General features: G+C 40.9%; 1 protein-coding gene across 1 annotated transcript; it reads right to left on the bottom strand.

Annotated features, from left to right (window-relative positions):
• Positions 1-4,562: 4,562 nt before the first annotated feature.
• LOC311100087 (uncharacterized protein) lies at positions 4,563-10,863 on the bottom strand. The gene is made up of 6 exons (XM_084140833.1): positions 10,547-10,863; positions 8,993-9,087; positions 6,970-8,355; positions 6,788-6,862; positions 6,327-6,374; positions 4,563-6,127 (listed from the first exon to the last, which is right to left on the bottom strand). The coding sequence occupies exons 1-6, from the start codon at positions 10,708-10,710 to the stop codon at positions 6,024-6,026; spliced, it is 1,872 nt and encodes a 623-aa protein (XP_083996959.1). The 5' UTR covers positions 10,711-10,863; the 3' UTR covers positions 4,563-6,023.
• Positions 10,864-20,320: the final 9,457 nt, after the last annotated feature.

The following is a 20,320-nucleotide window of genomic DNA, read 5'->3' as shown; positions in this document are numbered from 1 at the left end:
ATCCTGTGTGAAAACAACACAGAATAGCTCATAAGGTTTCAAATGATGTCACCCCAAGACTGTGTCAATAAGTTAGCATATGGTTTCTTTACAGAGAAACATAAAACAATGAAAGCTCATTGTGGGGTTGGGGTATTATCTCAATGTAAAATTACCTGGTAGATAGTTGATATGATGGGGGGACAGGGAGAACTGTAACAGAGAATTACGTCAGAAAAAATATCAAACGTAGTGTAGCAAGGTATGGCGCTATATGTACTATTGGGCTTAATTTACGCTGTAATGATCTAATTGGAAAGTGTGAGCATATTGACGTTAAGCAGAGAGAAAACAGTTTTAAAACAGATGAAAAGGACATACTGTGTCTCTGAGGTGTTGGTGCAGGGTGAAGGTTTTTTTAGCTGATCAATCTAGGGAACACAGCGCGCGCACACACACACACACACATGCATAAAATTACAAACACACACACACACAGATATATGCACACAAACACTCACAAACAGGTGACACAACAGAAACAACTCACCATATATAAGATGTTTGAAATATTCATAGCAGGATCTTTGATCTGTATACCCAAGGTATAGTATGCAGCTAAACAGAGAGGGAGGAAGATAGAGTTATCAAATGGTGGGAGATGAAAAGGTGTAGCGGGTCCATCGCAGTATCAGTGACATTTTCTAATCGATGTTTTATTTAACTAGGCAAGTCAGTTAAGAACAAATTCTTATTTACAATGACGGCCTACCCTGGCCAAACCCGGACGACACTGGGCCCTATGGGACTCCCAATCACGGCCGGATTGTGATACAGCCCGGAATCAAACCAGGGTCTGCAATGATGCCTCTAGCACTGAGATGCAGTGCCTTAGACCGCTGCGCCACTCGGTGCCCAAAATGATCTGTTTATTTGTAAATATTGCATTTACCTTTACCATAGCAATAAGCGGAGCAGTTGCAGAAAATCTCCGCCTCTGAAAAGCAGGAATGTGGTACTTATCAAGATAGAGGGGTTCACCATCGTTACAGTGTTAATATGTATATATTTGATTTATATTTATTTATATTCTTTATTATTAATTGTATTGTTTTTATTTCACTTTGATGGAGCTTAAGACTTTCACTGTACCCTGTAATTACACCTGCAACCCTGTACATCTGACTATTAAACTTCTAATCTAATCTAGATAACAATATGTGTTTAAAACCCCCACTGAAGTTTGAAATGGCAAATTATTGTGTCTGCCTCTTAAATGTTACACTATCACATGGGTAAATGAGCAAGGGTGAAAAAAATGTAATAGTTTTTACCGATTGGGGGTTTAGGGGGCATGCCACAGTTCATTTGGGTTTGATTCCCAAGAGGTACGTAAACAGTCCCTGCATGCCCACTGTAAGATACAACATGTTCATATGAGAGGATGTACAGTGCCTTCGGAAAGTATTCAGACCCCTTGACTTTTTCCACATTTTGTTACGTTACAGCCTTAATCTAAAATACATTACAATTTTTTTAAATCCTCTGCAATATATATACACAATACCCCATAATGACAAAGCAAAAACTGTTTTTTAGAAATGTTTGCAATTGTATTAAAAAATGTAAACAGAAATACCTTATTTACATAAGTATTCAGACCTATTGCTATGAGACTCGAAATTGAGCTCAGGTGCATCCTGTTTCCATTGATCATCCTTGAGATGTTTCTACAATTTGATTGGAGTCCACCTGTGGTAAATTCAATTGATTGGATATGATTTGGAAAGGCACACACCTGTCCATATAAGATCCCACAGTTGACAGTGCATGTCAGAGCAAAAACCAAGCCATGATGTTGAAGGAATTGTCCGTAGAGCTCCAAGACAGGATTGTGTCGAGTCACAGATCTGGGGAAGGGTACCAAACAATGTCTGCAGCATTGAAGGTCCCCAAGAACACAGTGGCCTCAATCATTCTTAAATGGAAGAAGTTTGGAACCACCAAGACTCTTCCTAGAGCTGGCCACCTGGCCAAACTGAGCAATCGGGGGAGAAAGGCCTTGGTCAGGGAAGTGACCAAGAACCCGTTGGTCACTCTGACAGAGCTCTAGAGTTCCTCTGTGGAGATGGGAGAACCTTCCAGAAGGACAACCATCTCTGCAGCACTCCACCAATCAGGCCTTTATGGTAGAGTGGCCAGACGGAAGCCACTCCTCAGTAAAAGGAACATGACAGCCCGCTTGGAGTTTGCCAAAAGGCACCTAAAGACTCAGACCATGAGAAACAAGATTCTCTAGTCTGATGAAACCAAGATTAAACTCTTTGGCCTGAATGCCAAGCGTCACGTCTGGAGAAAACCTGGCACCATCCCTACGGTGAAGCATGGTGGTGGCAGCATCATGCTGTGGGGATGTTTTTCAGCGGCAGGGACTGGGAGACTACTCAGGATCGAGGCAAAAATGAACGGAACAAAGTACAGAGCGATCCTTGATGAAAACCTGCTCCAGAGCGCTCAGGACCTCAGACTGGGGCAAGGTTCACCTTCCAACAGGACAACGACCCTAAGCACACAGCCAAGACAACGCAGGAGTGGCTTCAGGACAAGTCTCTGAATGTCCTTGAGTGGCCCAGCCAGAGCCCGGACTTGAACCTGATCGAACATCTCTGGAGAGACCTGAAAATAGCTGTGCAGCAACGCTCCCCATCCAACCTGATAGAGCTTGAGAGGATTTGCAGAGAAGAATGGGAGAAACTCCCCAAATACAGGTGTGCCAAGCTTGTAGCGACATACCCAAGAAGACTCGAGGCTGTAATCGCTACCAAAGGTGCTTCAACAAAGTACTGAGTAAATGGTCTGAATACTTACGTAAATGTGATATTTCGGGGGTTTTATTTCTAAATTAGCAAAGATGTCTTACAACCTGTTTTTGCTTTGTCATTATGGGGTATTGTGTGTAGATTGATGAGGGACAAAAACAATTTAATCAATTTCAGAATAAGGCTGTAACCTAACAAAATGTTGAAAAGTCAAGAGGTCTGAATACTTTCCGAAGGCACTGTATACCCTATTGATACTATAGAAATGCTACAAAACACAGAAACAGCAGCATAGTATTTACTTTTCCAGAGTGACATCCAACTTACCATGAGATATTGACAGGCTCTGGAGTGTGACACGTGTCTGGAAGAGGGAGGGTGCCATTGAGGAAGCCGTTGCACTTTGCAAAACCATTACTTGGCGGCAGTTGGCCTGCACACAGACCTTTACCTAGAAGCAACAAGCAACAGACGTCAGGCTCAGATAAATGTACATTCCTGTGAGAGATTTCAGACTCACATTAGGGTCAATGCGACTCACCCACTCTCTCCACTCTATTTCCCACTATATTGGTTTGTATGGTGCTGTTCTCCTGACCCAGCCACAGGGCCCGCTGAAAACAACAGGGAAACGTTGGCTTCCTCGTCTGCAGCAGCACAGTGCACCTAGTCCTCCTGGAGGTTTTGGGGCAATATTAAGGTGTGGAGCAGGACACATGATGCTGAACTGTAGTATTGAAATTAGTGGAGGTATTTCCACCACAGGAGGCTGGTGAGGGGAGGACGGCTCATATTAATGACTGGAATGAAGTGAATGGAATGGTATCAAACACAAGGAAACCGTGTGTTTGATGTGTCGATACCATTCCATTAATTCCATTGCAGCCATTACTATGAGCCCGTCCTCCCCAATTCAGGGGCCACCAGCCGCCTGTGAGGTTAACTAACCTGATCCCTGTTTTATTGACACACGTCACCTCAATGTCCTGTAAAGATAAGAGTTTTGATTCAACTCACATACTTTCACAGACAAAGAAAAAGTACCCTCTATTGTTCACATGCACATTAAGGCAGGTTTGTCTGGAGAGAGATCTAGTCTTACTTGAAACAGGCTGGCAGCAGTCATATTTCCACCTTCATGCGCTTCACTGAAGAACAGACAGTGAATAAACAGAGTTAGCTTTAGAATATATTTGTTTTGTTGATATTCAAACATAATATTCTGCACATCTACGGTATAAATCATAACGAACAATAATGACGTGTGACAAAATACTTTACCTTGTGGTGCTATGGGGCCAGTTGGGGGACATGGTATAGCTGGGAGAAAGAGTTGTCATGCTATGGTTGTGTGAGGGAGTACTAATACTATTGTAAAGCATAGTTGTCATGTTTGTTGTCAAGGTTGTCATGCTGAAGTTGATGAAGTTCTGGGATAGTGTTGTCATGTTGTAGGGGGTGGGATATGTTGGACTGACAGAGGTGGTTTGCAGTGTGTCAGTCGAGTTTGTTCCATTTGCTTGTTCAGGCTTGTAGGGCTCACAGGTGTCCAAGTGAGAATGAAATAGAGCCCATAACTGAAAAAGGAAAACAATGCTGTCACATTTGATGTAGAGTTGAAGTCGGAAGTTTACATACACCTTAGCCAAATACATTTAAACTCAGTTTTTCACAATTCCTGACATTTAATCCTAGTAAAAATACCCTGTCTTAGGTCAGTTAGGATCACCACTTTATTTTAAGAATGTGAAATGTCAGAATAATAGTAGAGAGAATGATTTATTTCAGCTTTTATTTATTTCATCACATTCCCAGTGGGTCAGAAATTTACATACACTCAATTAGTATTTGGTAGCATTGCCTTTAAATTGTTTAACTTGGGTCAAACGTTTCAGGTAGCCTTCCACAAGCTTCCCACAATAAGTTGGGTGAATTTTGGCCCATTCCTCCTGACAGACCTGAGTGAAGTTTGTAGGCCTCCTTGCTCGCACACGCTTTTTCAGTTCTGCCCACACATTTTCTATAGAATTGAGGTCAGGGCTTTGTGATGGCCACTCCAATACCTTGACTTTGTTGTCCTTAAGCCATTTTGCCACAAATTTGGAAGTATGCTTGGGGTCAAGACCCATTTGCAACGAAGCTTTAACTTCCTGACTGATGTCTTGAGATGTTGCTTCAATTTATCCACATAATTTTCCTTCCTCATGATTCCCTCTATTTAGTGAAGTGCACCAGTCCCTCCTGCAGCAAACACCCCCACAGCATGATGCTGCCACCCCCTTTTTCCTCCAAACATAACAATGGTCATTATGGCCAAACAGTTATATTTTTGTTTCATCAGACCAGAGGACATTTCTCCAAAAAGTAAGATCTTTGTCCCCATGTGCAGTTGCAAACCGTAGTCTGGCTTTTTTATGGCGGTTTTGGAGAAGTGGCTTCTTCCTTGCTGAGCGGCCTTTAAGGTTATGTCGATATAGGACTGTGGATATAGATACTTTTGTACCTGTTTCCTCCAGCATCTTCACAAGGTCCTTTGCTGTTGTTCTGGGATTGATTTGCACTTTTCGCACCAAAGTACGTTAATCTCTAGGAGACAGAACGCGTCTCCTTCCTGAGCGGTATGACGGCTGCGTGGTCCCATGGTGTTTATACTTGCGTACTATTGTTTGTACAGATGAACACGGTACCTTCAGGCATTTGGAAATTGCTCCCAAGGATGAACCAGACTTGTGGAGGTCTACCATTCTTTTTCTGAGGTCTTGGCTGATTTCTTTTGATTTTCCCATGATGTCAAGCAAAGAGGCACTGAGGTTGAAGGTAGGCCTTGAAATACATCCACAGGTACACCTCCAATTGACTCAAATGATGTCAATTAGCTTATCAGAAGCTTCTAAAGCCATGACATCATCATCTGGAATTTTCCAAGCTGTTTAAAGGCACAGTCAACTTAGTGTATGTAAACTTCTGACCCACTGGAATTGTGATACAGTGAATTATGAGTGAAATATTCTGTCTGTAAACAATTGTTCGAAAAATTACTTGTGTCATGCACAAAGTAGATGTCCTAACCGACATGCCAAAACCATAGTTTGTTAAAAATAAATTTGTGGAGTGGTTGAAAAATGAGTTTTAATGACTCCAACCTAAGTGTATGTAAACTTCCGACTTCAACTGTATAACTAAACAAATGTACAGTTTCAACACGATTCATCACACATCAGTCAATCAGGTTTCATTCACATTCCTGTGGCCTACCCAGCCACTGATGTCCGACTCATTCTTCAGGTCTCCAGTCACCTCCACCGCAAGGATCATCCAGTAGTACACGGCTGTTAAACATACACATTACATTGGATTTCATCGTACATTTCAAATCAATCAATCAATCATACTTTATTTATATAGCACATTTCTTACCCCCCCCCCAAAAAAAAATAACGTAACGTGCAAGTACAATACCAGTGGACATGAAAGACTAATGCCTCAATATCATATATTCATATTATAAACATGATTCATTAAACGTACACTGATTGGCACAGAGCTGTGAGAAGTTACAATGTACCTCTGCTGACTCTGAAACAGAGAGGGGAGAGGAGATATGTGAGGATCAGTGCAAACCAATGCAACACTTACAGATAATTTTCCTGGAGAGCAGGAAATGCAAACTTGTAGTGTATTTCGAGGTTTAAAAAGGCTTCTAAAGTTGGTAATTTCCACTTTAAAATGTCAGACTTGATTTGCCCTAACAAAAAAATTGACCAACCCCTACAAGAAATGTACATTAATTATAATCCACATAATAATTCACATTTCCTGTTGCCGCAGGATTATTTTCCCGCTGTAGCAAACTGGCTCAAATTAAGATCCTACATCTGTAGCTCCACACAAACTCCTCTATTATACAGCGACTTAATCTCACATACAGTCAATAGTATGATTACTCTTTGTGTTACACCCCTCCACCATTACTAAGGCTGTTGACTTACCTGTACTGGCATTAGAGGTGAATGTTGTTGGCAAAGGTGTGGAGTGTCCTGGAGGAGTGTTATTTTTAGAGGTCACTGAAATGGAGAGACAGGAGTCCATTCACTTGCTGAGTCTGACTGTACAATGAGTGTCATTGAATGATGAGATTTTAACATACTGTAGTAAGTATTGTCTAATTTACTGTTGGCAGTGGACGTTATGATGGGCGAGGTTGAGTGCAGAATAGTGGATGGATACGGCATGGTGGACATCATTGGTTCATTAGTCATGTTGGATGAGGCAGTGTGCAGTGGTGATGGGTGAGGGGTTGTAAGGGATGTGAGGGGTGGGGTTGTTGCATTAGACATGGGCACTGAGACTGCTGACGTGTTTGGAGTGTTAGATGAAGAAATGTCTGTAGTGGTTAATGTGGCTGTGGATGGGATGGTTGATGGAGCTGCAGGTGTTGTGGTTATAGCTGATGTGGTGGGATATGGTGTAGTTGTTGTGTTAGTATGTGACATGATTGATGCTAAAGTATTTGGGGTGGTAGACACTGTTGTACTGGATGTGGTTGTGATTGGTGTGGATGTTGTTGGTGTAGTTGTTGTGGTTGTAGTTGGTGTGGATGTTGTTGGAGAAGGTGTGGTTGTTCTAGCTGATGTGGTTGTGGTTGGTGTGGATGTTGTTGGTGTAGTTGTTGTAGTTATTGGAGAAGGTGTTGTTGTTGGAGAAGGTGTTGTAGTTGATATGGTTGTAGTTGTTGGAGAAGGTGTGGTAGTTGTAATTGATATGGTTGTGGTTGTTGGAGAAGGTGTGGTAGTTGTAGTTGATATGGTTGTAGTTGTTGGAGAAGGTGTGGTTGTTCTAGCTGATGTGGTTGTGGTTGGTGTGGATGTTGTTGGTGTAGTTGTTGTAGTTATTGGAGAAGGTGTTGTTGTTGTAGTTGATGTGGGTGTGGATGTTGTTGTAGTTATTGGAGAAGGTGTGGTAGTTGTAATTGATATGGTTGTAGTTGTTGGAGAAGGTGTGGTAGTTGTAGTTGATATGGTTGTAGTTGTTGGAGAAGGTGTGGTTGTTCTAGCTGATGTGGTTGTGGTTGGTGTGGATGTTGTTGGTGTAGTTGTTGTAGTTATTGGAGAAGGTGTTGTTGTTGTAGTTGATGTGGGTGTGGATGTTGTTGTAGTTATTGGAGAAGGTGTGGTAGTTGTAATTGATATGGTTGTAGTTGTTGGAGAAGGTGTGGTAGCTGTAGTTGATATGGTTGTAGTTGTTGGAGAAGGTGTGGTTGTTCTAGCTGATGTGGTTGTGGTTGGTGTGGATGTTGTTGGTGTAGTTGTTGTAGTTATTGGAGAAGGTGTTGTTGTTGTAGTTGATGTGGGTGTGGATGTTGTTGTAGTTATTGGAGAAGGTGTGGTAGTTGTAGTTGATATGGTTGTAGTTGTTGGAGAAGGTGTGGTCGTGGTAGTTGATATGGTTGTAGTCGGTTTAGTTGATATAATTGTTATAAGCGGTGCACTTCGTAGAGGTAAAGATGGAGGATGGGTTGAGAAGGGTGGAGGTTGAGATGTTTGTGCAAAGGAATGTCCTGAGAACAGAAACAGAGAAGTCAACATCGGTCAGTGTAATGACAACATTAGACACAAGGCTACTTCCCCAGATCAGGGAGCCCGACAGACAGTCTGTGGCAACAAGATCAGTGAACAATGCACCAGCCAGAATGGCCAGTAAAAGCCTACTGTTAACAGTCGACTGGCTGTTGATAACAGGCCTTTCTCCATACACTACAATAAAAACCACCCACTCCTTCCTCTTTTCTCAACAGTTCTCTTTTCCTCTTCTTCCTCCCTACCTCTTCTTCCTCCCTACCTCTCGGCCTCAGTATTACTCATTGTTTCCATCTAAAGTGTGTGTTGAATAACAACATCCTTGTGACATTTCTGGGCGTTAAGTCGCAGGTGAGACTCGAACCAGACCAGCAGGTTTTTCTATAATTGGGAGGTATGAGGCATTGTGTGTGTGTGTGTTGATTCCAGGTAATGCTGAGTGACTGGCATGTCAGACTTCTCCAGCCTAACAGTAGGATGGGGTTTCTCAGATTCCCTCTGTAGACAGCTAAACAGACTGAGACATTCCTCAATGGTCTCTCAGTACAACCTTTGGATTGTGTTCTCAAAAGGTGTGCTTCTCATGTACAGTGTTGCTTACTGTATATAAGACCTCACCTATGGCTGCATGAAGAAGAAGGAGCAGGAGGGATATCCGGAGCAGGCTTGGATGTCTCCTAGTTCCCATGTGTAGGAGATCAGAGGTCATCGTTCTGTAAAACAACAGTTCACAGCATCAACGTTAACAACTCATAATTCAATCCCAACACATTTCATTGTTAAAGCAACTCTGTATTAACTCTGATGAGAATCCTTTACCACAAATGAAACAAAATACTTTGATTGCACTACTGAGATAGTGGTGGTGTGGTGAGACCAAACTAATTAAATGTCCAAAAAATAGACGATACTGTCTAGATTTAGCCCAGTCTAGTTGAATGACCGAGAGATAAGATAAGGAACACACAGACGCCATACATCCCCTTTACAGTACAAGGAACACACAGACGCCATACATCCTCTCTACACTATAAGGAACACACAGACGCCATACATCCTCTCTACACTATAAGGAACACACAGACGCCATACATCCTCTCTACACTATAAGGAACACACAGACGCCATACATCCTCTCTACACTATAAGGAACACACAGACGCCATACATCCTCTCTACACTATAAGGAACACACAGACGCCATACATCCTCTTTACAGGAACAGTCAAGATCTCATCTCGGATGTCTGATTGATAAGATTTATACATCAATATTAAAATCCACATTTTGTTCTCTGAATGAATAAGATATTTTGGGTGTGTCTTCTGATCTCTCAGAAATGATGTTACCTAACACTAGTATGGAGTAGATGACTCTAAAGGAAACACATTACTGTGTGCCTGTTCTGACACACTTCCATTTACACTATCAGTTGTGTCCTGAAACAATATTACAATTACTCTGATCCATTCACCTGGAGAGCTGCAGAATATGTATACTGGTTTTATAACATAATTGGGAAACCACACACACACACACACATATACACACACACATTCTGACACTGTTTGATCATTCCTATGTGGGACAATATCTGGCAGAGATGTATGTTCAAATCAACAATGCTACTATAGTTTCTTATTTGTACAGATTAGATTGTATAGATTAGATTAGTTCATGTTATTTGTCTTCCTCTTTCTGTGGTATTGCATATTTTCTGAGATAGGGAATAATATCAGTGATGGTAGGTTTCCAATAACTAATTCCAAAATCATTATAAAAATGTGAAATCAGAACATGAATGCCATGTAGACCTAGCTACAATAACATATATTGACCAATAACAACACTGTAACATCATCTATATTGACCAATAACAACACTGTAACATCATCTATATTGACCAATAACAACACTGTAACATCATATATATAGACCAATAACAACACTGTTACACCATCTATCTCAACCTATTATTATTTTTGATCTGCACATTTAATAATATAAATTGCTACCATAACGGACTACAGAAAAACTATTCATCCTCAATGTCAATGGTAACGGTCAATCTCAAATCACTGACAGCCTGGACCTATAGCCTATATGTAGGTAGGCTACTGTAGGTCTATGACCTGAACAGCAGAGAAAGATTCTGTGAGGAATATATTTTACCTGGTGAAGCACCGCATCCGGACACAGCGCACTCCACAACTCCACATAGCTGGCGCCTTGTCGGGGTTGTCCTCACCTCCATAAAACATGTGTTTCTCATCCACGATGCAACAATCCAGATTTAGGCAATTTTCAGCACTGACCCCCTGATAGATCAATTTCATAAATCAAGTTTATGATTGTCCTTCCCCTCTCAGACCGACTTAATATACTAAATATACGGCACAAATAAAAGCGCAAATGTTTCCTTACTGTAAAAATAGTCCAGGCAGCTAAACCAACGTGAGGTTAGTAGCAGTGACTTTCTCACCATCATTACGTCACATGTGGGACACGCCCCTAAAACGTCAAATACAGTTCTGAAAAATGTACTGTACTCGTCATTGACTGTACCTGACCAAGAGACATAAAACTTTTATGAGAGAAAATTAAACAAGGCTTAAATACCTATTTTATTAACACTTTCGACCTTTTTCAACTTTTTATCATTTGTTTTTGCTTTTTTGTATAATTCTTTCTGGAATATAACAGGTCAATGTTCAGTGAATCTGGCCCTTAGGCTACAGTTGATCCAGTTCTCACATGTTACTAGCTAGCCTGTTAATCTTGAATATCATATGATATTTAATTATATTTCTATATTAATGGAGTTGAAAATAAGTGGATTAAGACCCAAGTAATGAAGAGTTAGACCCAAAGAAGTGGCCAGATGCTTTCTGCAGTTTCAGTTTTTTTAAGGTCAATTGACCTTAAGGGTTAATGTATTTGGAGGTCAGTTGTTTGGCCCAGATGGTTTCAGGGTCAGAAGGTAGAGCATAGCTGTGTCTAAGGATAGTACTGTACTTGTCTAGACTGGTGCGCAGGGGATGAGGTGTGCCCCATGGTTCAGTGTGTTGCCATTATGTGGCGCTAACACAAAACCGGTCAGGTGTGTTTCTTTCCTTTTCAGGGGGTTGATCAGCTTCTAAAATGCAAAACGATTGTGGCTTCTATCAATGTAATTATCTGCATAATTTCCAATCCCCCATATATATATATATTTATAAATATATATATTATTTTAAATATATAAACTCAGCAAAAAAAGAAACGTCCTCTCACTGTCAACTGCGTTTCTTTTCGGCAAACTTAACATGTGTAAATATTTGTATGAACATAACAAGATTCAACAACTGAGACATAAACTGAACAAGTTCCACAGACATGTGACTAACAGAAATTGAATAATGTGTCCCTGAACAAAGGGGGGGTCAAAATCAAAAGTAACAGTAAGTATCTGGTGTGGCCACCGGCTGCAATAAGTACTGCAGTGCATCTCCTCCTCATGGACAGCACCAGATTTGCCAGTTCTTGCTGTGAGATGTTACCCCACTCTTCCACCAAGGCACCTGCATGTTCCCGGACATTTCTGGGGGGAACGGCCCTAGCCCTCACCCTCCGATCCAACAGGTCCCAGACGTGCTCAATGGGATTGAGATCCGGGCTCTTCGCTGGTCATGGCAGAACACTGACATTCCTGTCTTGCAGGAAATCACGCACAGAACGAGCAGTATGGCTGGTGGCATTGTCATGCTGGAGGGTCATGTCAGGATGAGCCTGCAGGAAGGGTACCGCATGAGGGAGGAGGATGTCACTTTAATAATGTTTACATCTTGGACTACTCATCTCATATGTATATACTGCATTCTATTCTATAACATTCTACTGTATCTTAGTCCATGCCGCTCTGTCATTGCTTGTCCATGTATATATTCTTAAATCCCATTCCTTACTAGTTTTGTGTGTATTGGGTATATGTTGTGAAATTTTTAGATATGACTTGTTAGATATTACTGCACTGTCGGAGCTAGAAGCACAAGCATTTCGCTACACCCGCTAAAACATCTGCTAAACACGTGTATGTGACAAATACAATTTGATTTGATTTGTCTTCCCTGTAACCCACAGCTCAGTCCGATGATGCTGTGACACACTGCCCCAGACTATGACGGACCCTCCACCTCCAAATCAAGTACAGGCCTCAGTGTAACGCTCATTCCTTCAACGATAAACGTGAATCCGACCATCACCCCTGGTGTGACAAAACCGCGACTCGTCAGTGAAGAGCACTTTTTGCCAGTCCTGTCTGGTCCAGCGACGGTGGGTTTGTGCCCATAGGCAACATTGTTGCCGGTGATGTCTGGTGAGGACCTGCCTTACAACAGGCCTACAAGCCATCAGTCCATCCTCTCTCAGCCTATTGCGGACAGTCTGAGCACTGATGGAGGGATTGTGCGTTCCTGGTGTAACTCGGGCAGTTGTAACTGGTGTGATGTTCGGATGTACCGATCCTGTGGAGGTGTTGTTACAGTGGTCTGCCACTGCGAGGACGATCAGCTGTCCGTCCTGTCTCCCTGTAGCGCTGTCTTAGGCGTCTCACATTACGGACATTGCAATTTATTGCCCTGGCCACATCTGCAGTCCTCAGATGTGGCCAGGGCAACATGCCTAAGGCACGTTCACGCAGATGAGCAGGGACCCTGGGCATCTTTCTTTTGGTGTTTTTCAGAGTCCATAGAAAGGCCTCTTTAGTGTCCTAAGTTTTCATAACTGTGAGCTTATTTGCCTATCGTCTGTAAGCTGTTAGTTTCTTAATGACCGTTCCACAGGTGCATGTTCATTAATTGTTTATGGTTCATTGAACAAGCATGGGAAACAGTGTTTAAACCCTTTACAATGAAGATCTGTGAAGTTATTTGGATTTGTATGAATTATCTTTGAAAGACAGGGTCCTGAAAAAGGGGCGTTTCTTTTTTTGCTGAGTTTATATATTTTTAAATATATTTTCCTTTATTATTTCCCCCTAACCCTACCACCCCTCCCCTAATTTGAGTAAACTAATGGACAACAACACTTAGGCTTCTACTTTCAGCTTATACACACTATATACATTTTATATCTTTGTTTGTTTTTAGTCCCATCCTTCAGCTACCCTCAATCCCTCCCATCTATCTCTGAAGACCATCCAGTTTTGATTTATATTTGCCATATATTTTTAAACTGTGTTGTGATGTTTCACAAAAGTTCTGAATCTTTCTATTCTCATAGTTTCTACAGATTTTAAATTAAAGATAAACATGTTTGCTAAGAGTATTATAATATTATTGATCGATTGACTATGACTTTTCAAATCACCCAGCAGTGCTATTTGCAGAGTTAACCAAAAACAAGCTACATATGGACAGTACCAAAACAAATGATCTAATGATTCTGTCTCTTCGCAGCAAAATCTGCAGAGCTGGGATGGTTGTATCCTCCACTCCAAATATATTACATTCATTTGAAACCCCACCTCTTTAAGGAATACCTGGGATAGGATAAAGTAATCCTTACCCCCCCCCCCCCCCCCCCCCCCCCCAAAAAAAAACAACAACAACAAAAAAAACATTGTAAAGTGGTTATCCCACTGGCTATAAGGTGAATGCACCTATTTGTAAGTCGCTCTGGATAAGAGCGTCTGCTAAATGACGTAAATGTAAATGTAAATGTATTGGTTGCAAGAATTTTGTATAATAATTTACATTGAAAAACTCTTTGTTTTGTGTATCAGTTCATAAACCATGTGCTATTGAATCAGTACATCGAAATTCTCTTACCAACTATTTTGCAATCTGTATGGCACAACTGTCCATTTTTTGGTCCTTAAATGAAACTGGTATACTTTTTCATTTATCACAATTTTCTTTAACCAATTTTGGTCTTCAATGCAGGGCCCACTAACCAGTTCCTTACTTTCTCCCTCTTCCACTTGCCTCTTACATTTTTGCGGTAATGCTGTAATTAGTCAGTCAGGTGTGTTTCCACTTTCCAATGTTGCAAAAAGACTTGGAAAGAGTCCTAGTTTTAATGCTGAACATATGAGTGGGCTATTGTTACGTCAGAGAAGGATTTGTTCAGCGTTGGACCTGCATCATTATGCACCTGTCACACTATGCACCTGCTTGACATCGTTCTGAGAGGGAGCCCACCTCTGACTCACCGATAGTCTTGCTCTGCTCACATGCCACACCTGTGTTCCGTTCCCAGTCCTGACTTTTGTTGTGTGGTTCTCTGACATAGGCTGCTATCTGTTGGTAAACTTTTTACCCACCTGCCCTCACCTCAAATGTCTTCATTTTCAAACTGCAGCACCTGTGCATTTGGTTTGGACTGTGTCTCAAATCATCACCATTTGTCTGGTGTGTTTTGGGTATGGCACAATTCTATGATATTACAATATTGTATTAATTCTTCTACTGGTTGAGAGCTGTCCAAAATATGATCCATCTAATACTCAGGTCAACAAAACCTGTAACTAATAACCCAATGATTCACCTAACCCAACCAACCTTACCCAAAACAAACGAATTCATTAATGTCTATGTATTTTGTAGCTCATGCATGTCAATTCAAACAAAATGGCGACTGTTGAATTGTTTGGCTGTGATAAAGGATGTGTCCAGTGTTCATTGCACAATTCTCACTCATCTGTGAGTGAGGCAGGGAGAGGCTGCACTGCTTTCACCAACCCTCCTCAATCAAGCCACTAGAGAGATAACTTATAATTACATGTTAAAAACTTCAGAGCCACAGTTGAGTAAGAAACAGCAGCAAGCAGGGCATAAAATTCAGACATTAATTATACATTGACAATGTTAGTTTTCTTGAAACTCTTCAGAATTTCCCCCGTTTGTGAATAGCAGGAATACCTCACAACTGTTTGAATAGCAGGGATACCTCACAACTTTGTGAATAGCAGGGATACCTCACAACTTTGTGAATAGCAGGGATACCTCACAACTTTGTGAATAGCAGGGATACCTCACAACTTTGTGAATAGCAGGGATACCGCACAACTGTAACTGTGCATCAGCTACTGTAATGTAAAACTCATCAGAAACTGTAATGTGTATTATATTATGTGTGATATATGTGATACAGACCCAACTCTGAACATATCCTCCTCTGACGTAACAATAGCCCATACAGACCCAACTCTGAACATATCCTCCTCTGACGTAACAATAGCCCATACAGACCCAACTCTGAACATATCCTCCTCTGACGTAACAATAGCCTATACAGACCCAACTCTGAACATATCCTCCTCTGACGTAACAATAGCCCATGTTGCGTGTGTTTGTGTACCTGTGTGCACCTGAAGGCACCTTTGTACTTTTCTTAATGTTATCACAGGTCCTGGAATTCTGTGCCTTTCAAGTAGAGCACAAAGTCGCCACACCTCTTTATTAAGACCAAACAAAGAGAACAGAGGTGCTGGGAAAGGCATGCTGCTATCCACTTCTGCTGTCAGGCTTTAACTTCTTTATTTAACCAGGACAGTCCACACAAACCATTTTCGTGTTGTATTACAGTATGTCAAGGCTGAAGGTAATAGAGAGCTGGAAAGTAGGTAATAGAGAGATGGAAGGTAGGCGTGAGTGAGTGAGTGAGTGACTGAGTGAGTGAGTGAGTGAGTGAGTGAGGTCCTGTGTGGCTCAGTTGGTAGAGCATGGCGCTTGCAACACTAAGGTTGTGGGTTTGATTCCCATGGGGGACCAGTTCGAAAAATTTATGCACTCACTACTGTAAATTGCTTCGGATAAGAGCATCTGCTAAAATGTGAGCGGGTGTACTGTATGACTTCCCTGATGTAGCTTACTGTATTATGTTACCTATAATGAAGGGGAACAGTGGAATCTTGTTACCTATAAGAACAGGAACAGTTGGGCACTCCTTTAGTGACACATCATTACCATAGTGATAATAAAATAAACAGGTAGGTTAGAAAGTGTTGCAACACACTGCAGTACAGCTCTGTCACGTACTTCTCTAGTGGTGCCATTGTCCTGTATATAATGCAGTGCATTCATGTGGGAAAACATTAATGAAAATGTAGGGATGAATGGAATCTGTGGAATATTTCAAAAAAATTATATCTGTACTGAGCAAAAATGAATATATGAATGCAACATGCAACAATTTCAAAGATTTTACTGAGTTACAGTTCATATAAGGAAATCAGTCAATTGAAATAAATTCATTAGGCCCTAATCTATGGATTTTACATGACGGGGAATACAGATATGAATCTGTTGGTCCCAGATACCTTAAAAAAAAGTAGGGGCGTGGATCAGAAAACCAGTCAGCATCTGGAGTGACCACCATTTGCCTCATGCAGCACAACACATCTCCTTCACATAGAGTTGATCAGGCTGTTGATTGTGGCCTGTGGAATGTTGTCCCACTCCTCTTCAATGGCTGTGCGAAGTTGCTAGATATTGGAGGGAACTGGAACACGCTGTCGTACACGTCAATCCAGAGCATCCCAAATATGCTCAAAGGTTGACATGTCTTGTGAGTATGCAGGCCATGGAAGAACCGGGACATTTTCAGCTTCCAGGAATTATGTACAGATCCTTTCGCCATGGGGCCATGCATCATAATCCTGAAACATGAGGTGATGGCAACAGATGAATGGCACAACAATGGGCCTCGGGATCTCATCACGGTATCTCTGTGCATTCAAATTGCCATCGATAAAATGCAATTGTGTTCATGGGGCACTCTGTTCACAATTTTGACATCAGCAAACTGCTCGCCCACACAACGCCATGCACGTGGTCTGCAGTTGTGAGGCCGATTGGACGTACTGCCAAATTCTCTATAACGACATTGGAGGCAGAATATGGTGGAGAAATGAACATTAAATTCTCTGGCAACAGCTCTGATGGACATACCTGCAGTTAGCATGCCAACTGCACACTCCCTCAAAGCTTGAGACATCTGTAGCATTGTGTTGTGTGACAAAACTGCACATTTGGCCTTTTTATTGTCCCCAGCATAAGGTGCACTTGTGTTATGATCATGCTGTTTAATCAGCTTCTTGATATGCCACACCTGTCAGGTGTATAGATTATCTTGGCAAAGGAGAAATGCTCACTAACAGGGATGTAAATGTTGTGTCTGAAAACATGTTGCTAATCATAACAGAGATCCGCTGACACTGTACTTTGATTATAAAGGTTTATTCATAACAAAGAATTTCAGCGTCGATTTACAGATACCTGCAGGCATCTGGAGAACAGTGGACCCAAAAGAATATGTTGTTCTGACCTCCTTTGTCTTCACCAAGTATTTATCCTATGTAATCTGATATGGGTGTTTCCCCTATAGACCAATCCCAGGAGGTCACCTAACAGACTTCCTCTGCTTTAGGGTACTCCTCTAAAACTGCTCTCCAGATGTATCCCTGGGCCAAATCAACATTCTCTAAGCTACCATTTGCAAACATTAACAAAGTCATATATTCCTCAGATACTACATATTCCCCCCTTCGAGACTAATTAACTCTCAAAAACAAAAAGAATAGGATTATGACAAATAACAATCTCTTATTGAGTATTTTAAAAAAACCAAAAATAAATTTTTCTAGGGAGTGTAAATACATTTCTATGAAATATGAACAAATCTTTATGGAGTGTAAATACATTTTTATGAAATATGAACAAATCTTTATGGAGTGTGAGAGCGAAAAACCTGTCTGGCAGCCTTCTTTCCAAATATCCATCAATCAATCAAGACAGTAAAATTCTCTCATGGCCCCCCTGCCCCAGGCAACCACCTAAGTACTCCAGATCAATTCATAAATCTTTATCAATGCATTTGAAACTATGATGCAATTTGAATATACATGAAAGCCTCAGCAAACAAAATACAATCAAAAATGTCCACATTCAGGCTGGTCAACCCATCGGACCCTCCTGTGGATTCTCTCTATCCCTGCCTAGACCCCATATCCCTAAGCATCCACGAAATAAACAAAAACATCTGAGATCCCCACATGTACCCAATAACAGCAAATATCATTCTACAAAAATTAATACAGAAAGAATATGACACAAATTATGTATTACACATGCAAATATGTATATATATCATTGCAGACACTGGAATGTAGTCCACTACACTTCATCTCCTCAGCAGTGTCGACTTCCAATGCATCGTTGATGATGGAATCGGAAAATTTCCACACCTTCCTTGTTCCACCTCCAGTCCATTCATATTCTCCTTTCATATTGTCCATGTTTGAGTATTTGAATCCCCTCTACATATTCCCCCATATGCTTCTGGAAGAAAATAAAAGACCAAACAGTATCTTTTGCAAAACAACACATTCAAATTAAAACATCAATATCAACTAAAAATATAAAAATGATATATAAAATGAATCACACACCATTTCCCCCCTTTGATTCATAACAAAATACTAAAATCACACTAATATTTAAAAACATTTGAAAAATAATCGGATAATCAAAATGGATATTTATCCATCAATTCTCCATCCAGTCCCACTTGTTCATCTTCATCTAGATCAGTAACAGTTAACAACGGCAGCTGAGTGTTTTCTCCAGGCATCACAACTCCAACCCATCTCAATATCATAGCCTTCGCAAAAGTCAATAACAAAGTACAAAAGCAAAACATCACACACAGCGCTATCAGAGCTGCTACTAAAATCTGAACTATCACTGCTCCCACTGGGCCTAACTGATCTTGCAACCAAGCCTTCGCTGACCATCCAGCTACTTCAGATCTACCAAACGCATCCCTTATATTCTTCAATGCATCTATAACACTAGTGATATTATCTGAACTATCTGGGACCAAAGTATAATAATCATCCCCCGTCAAATTCATAGCCAAACATAAGCCACCTTGTTTTGCTAAAATATAGTCAAGAGCCATGTCATGTTTCAACAGCGTCAGTCTGTGACTTCTTTGAGTATTCGACAGAAGGTTAAACCCTCATCGTTTCATTTGCAAAACCCTGCAAAGTATAGGTAATATTATCAATATGATCTGCCAAAAATGTTACACCATACCATGGAAAAAGTCCCAGTCCCCACTTCTCTCCTAGACTTCTCCTCCAATGGTAGGCTTCCCAGACTATGAAACTTCTCTCTTTACTAAATTAAACCTCAAAAGTTACATTATATTTCTCATTACTAACCTTATGTTCCTGCTTACCCCAAAGTCATCATATGTAAATATAATCATCACAATCTGATATTCCCATAAACATCCTATTCCTTTATGATCTGTCTCCTAATCTCCCCTTGCAACATTAGCTAATCCCTAGCTTCCTAAATCTTCAGACCTAATAGGTCCAGAGGCGCTACTATCAACCCCTCATGGTTTCTCCCCAAAACAACAATTGATTCCTACTCTAAGGATTTTTCTTTTGTCTTCAAAACACATGCTTTTGAAAGTCCTTCAATTTCTGGTTCAATCCCTTGGATTGCTTCATCTTTCAATGGATACTGATTCTTCCAAGGAGGTCTTGCTCCTCAAAATCTTCACTGAGATTTCCAATCCAGAATACTGTAGACAAATCCATCTCTGTCATCATCAACCATTGGTAAACCTTTTCCTTTGGTACTTCTACCAGACAGCCGTCTGGTGTACATCTTATTGTACAGTTCAACTTACACAATGCATCTCTTCCCAACAATGCAATAGGTGTATGTTCTGATACCAGTATGGGTATTGTAATTTTTTGATTTTTATAGCAGAGCTCAATTGGTTCCTTAAGAGTAATCAACTGTTTTACTCCCTCGAATCCCTTTCCTAATTAGTTAATTTTACATAGTGAGATGTGTAACCTCTTCAGGCTGAACACAGATAAAAGCAGTTCCGCTATCCATCATCACTTCCCATAGTCCTTTGTTTATTTTCACCACAATTGTTGGA

This window comes from Coregonus lavaretus, assembly GCF_964263955.1.
Source record: "Coregonus lavaretus genome assembly, chromosome: 24".
NCBI classification, from domain to species: Eukaryota; Metazoa; Chordata; class Actinopteri; order Salmoniformes; family Salmonidae; genus Coregonus; species Coregonus lavaretus.
This window is presented reverse-complemented; position numbering and strand designations above follow the sequence as displayed.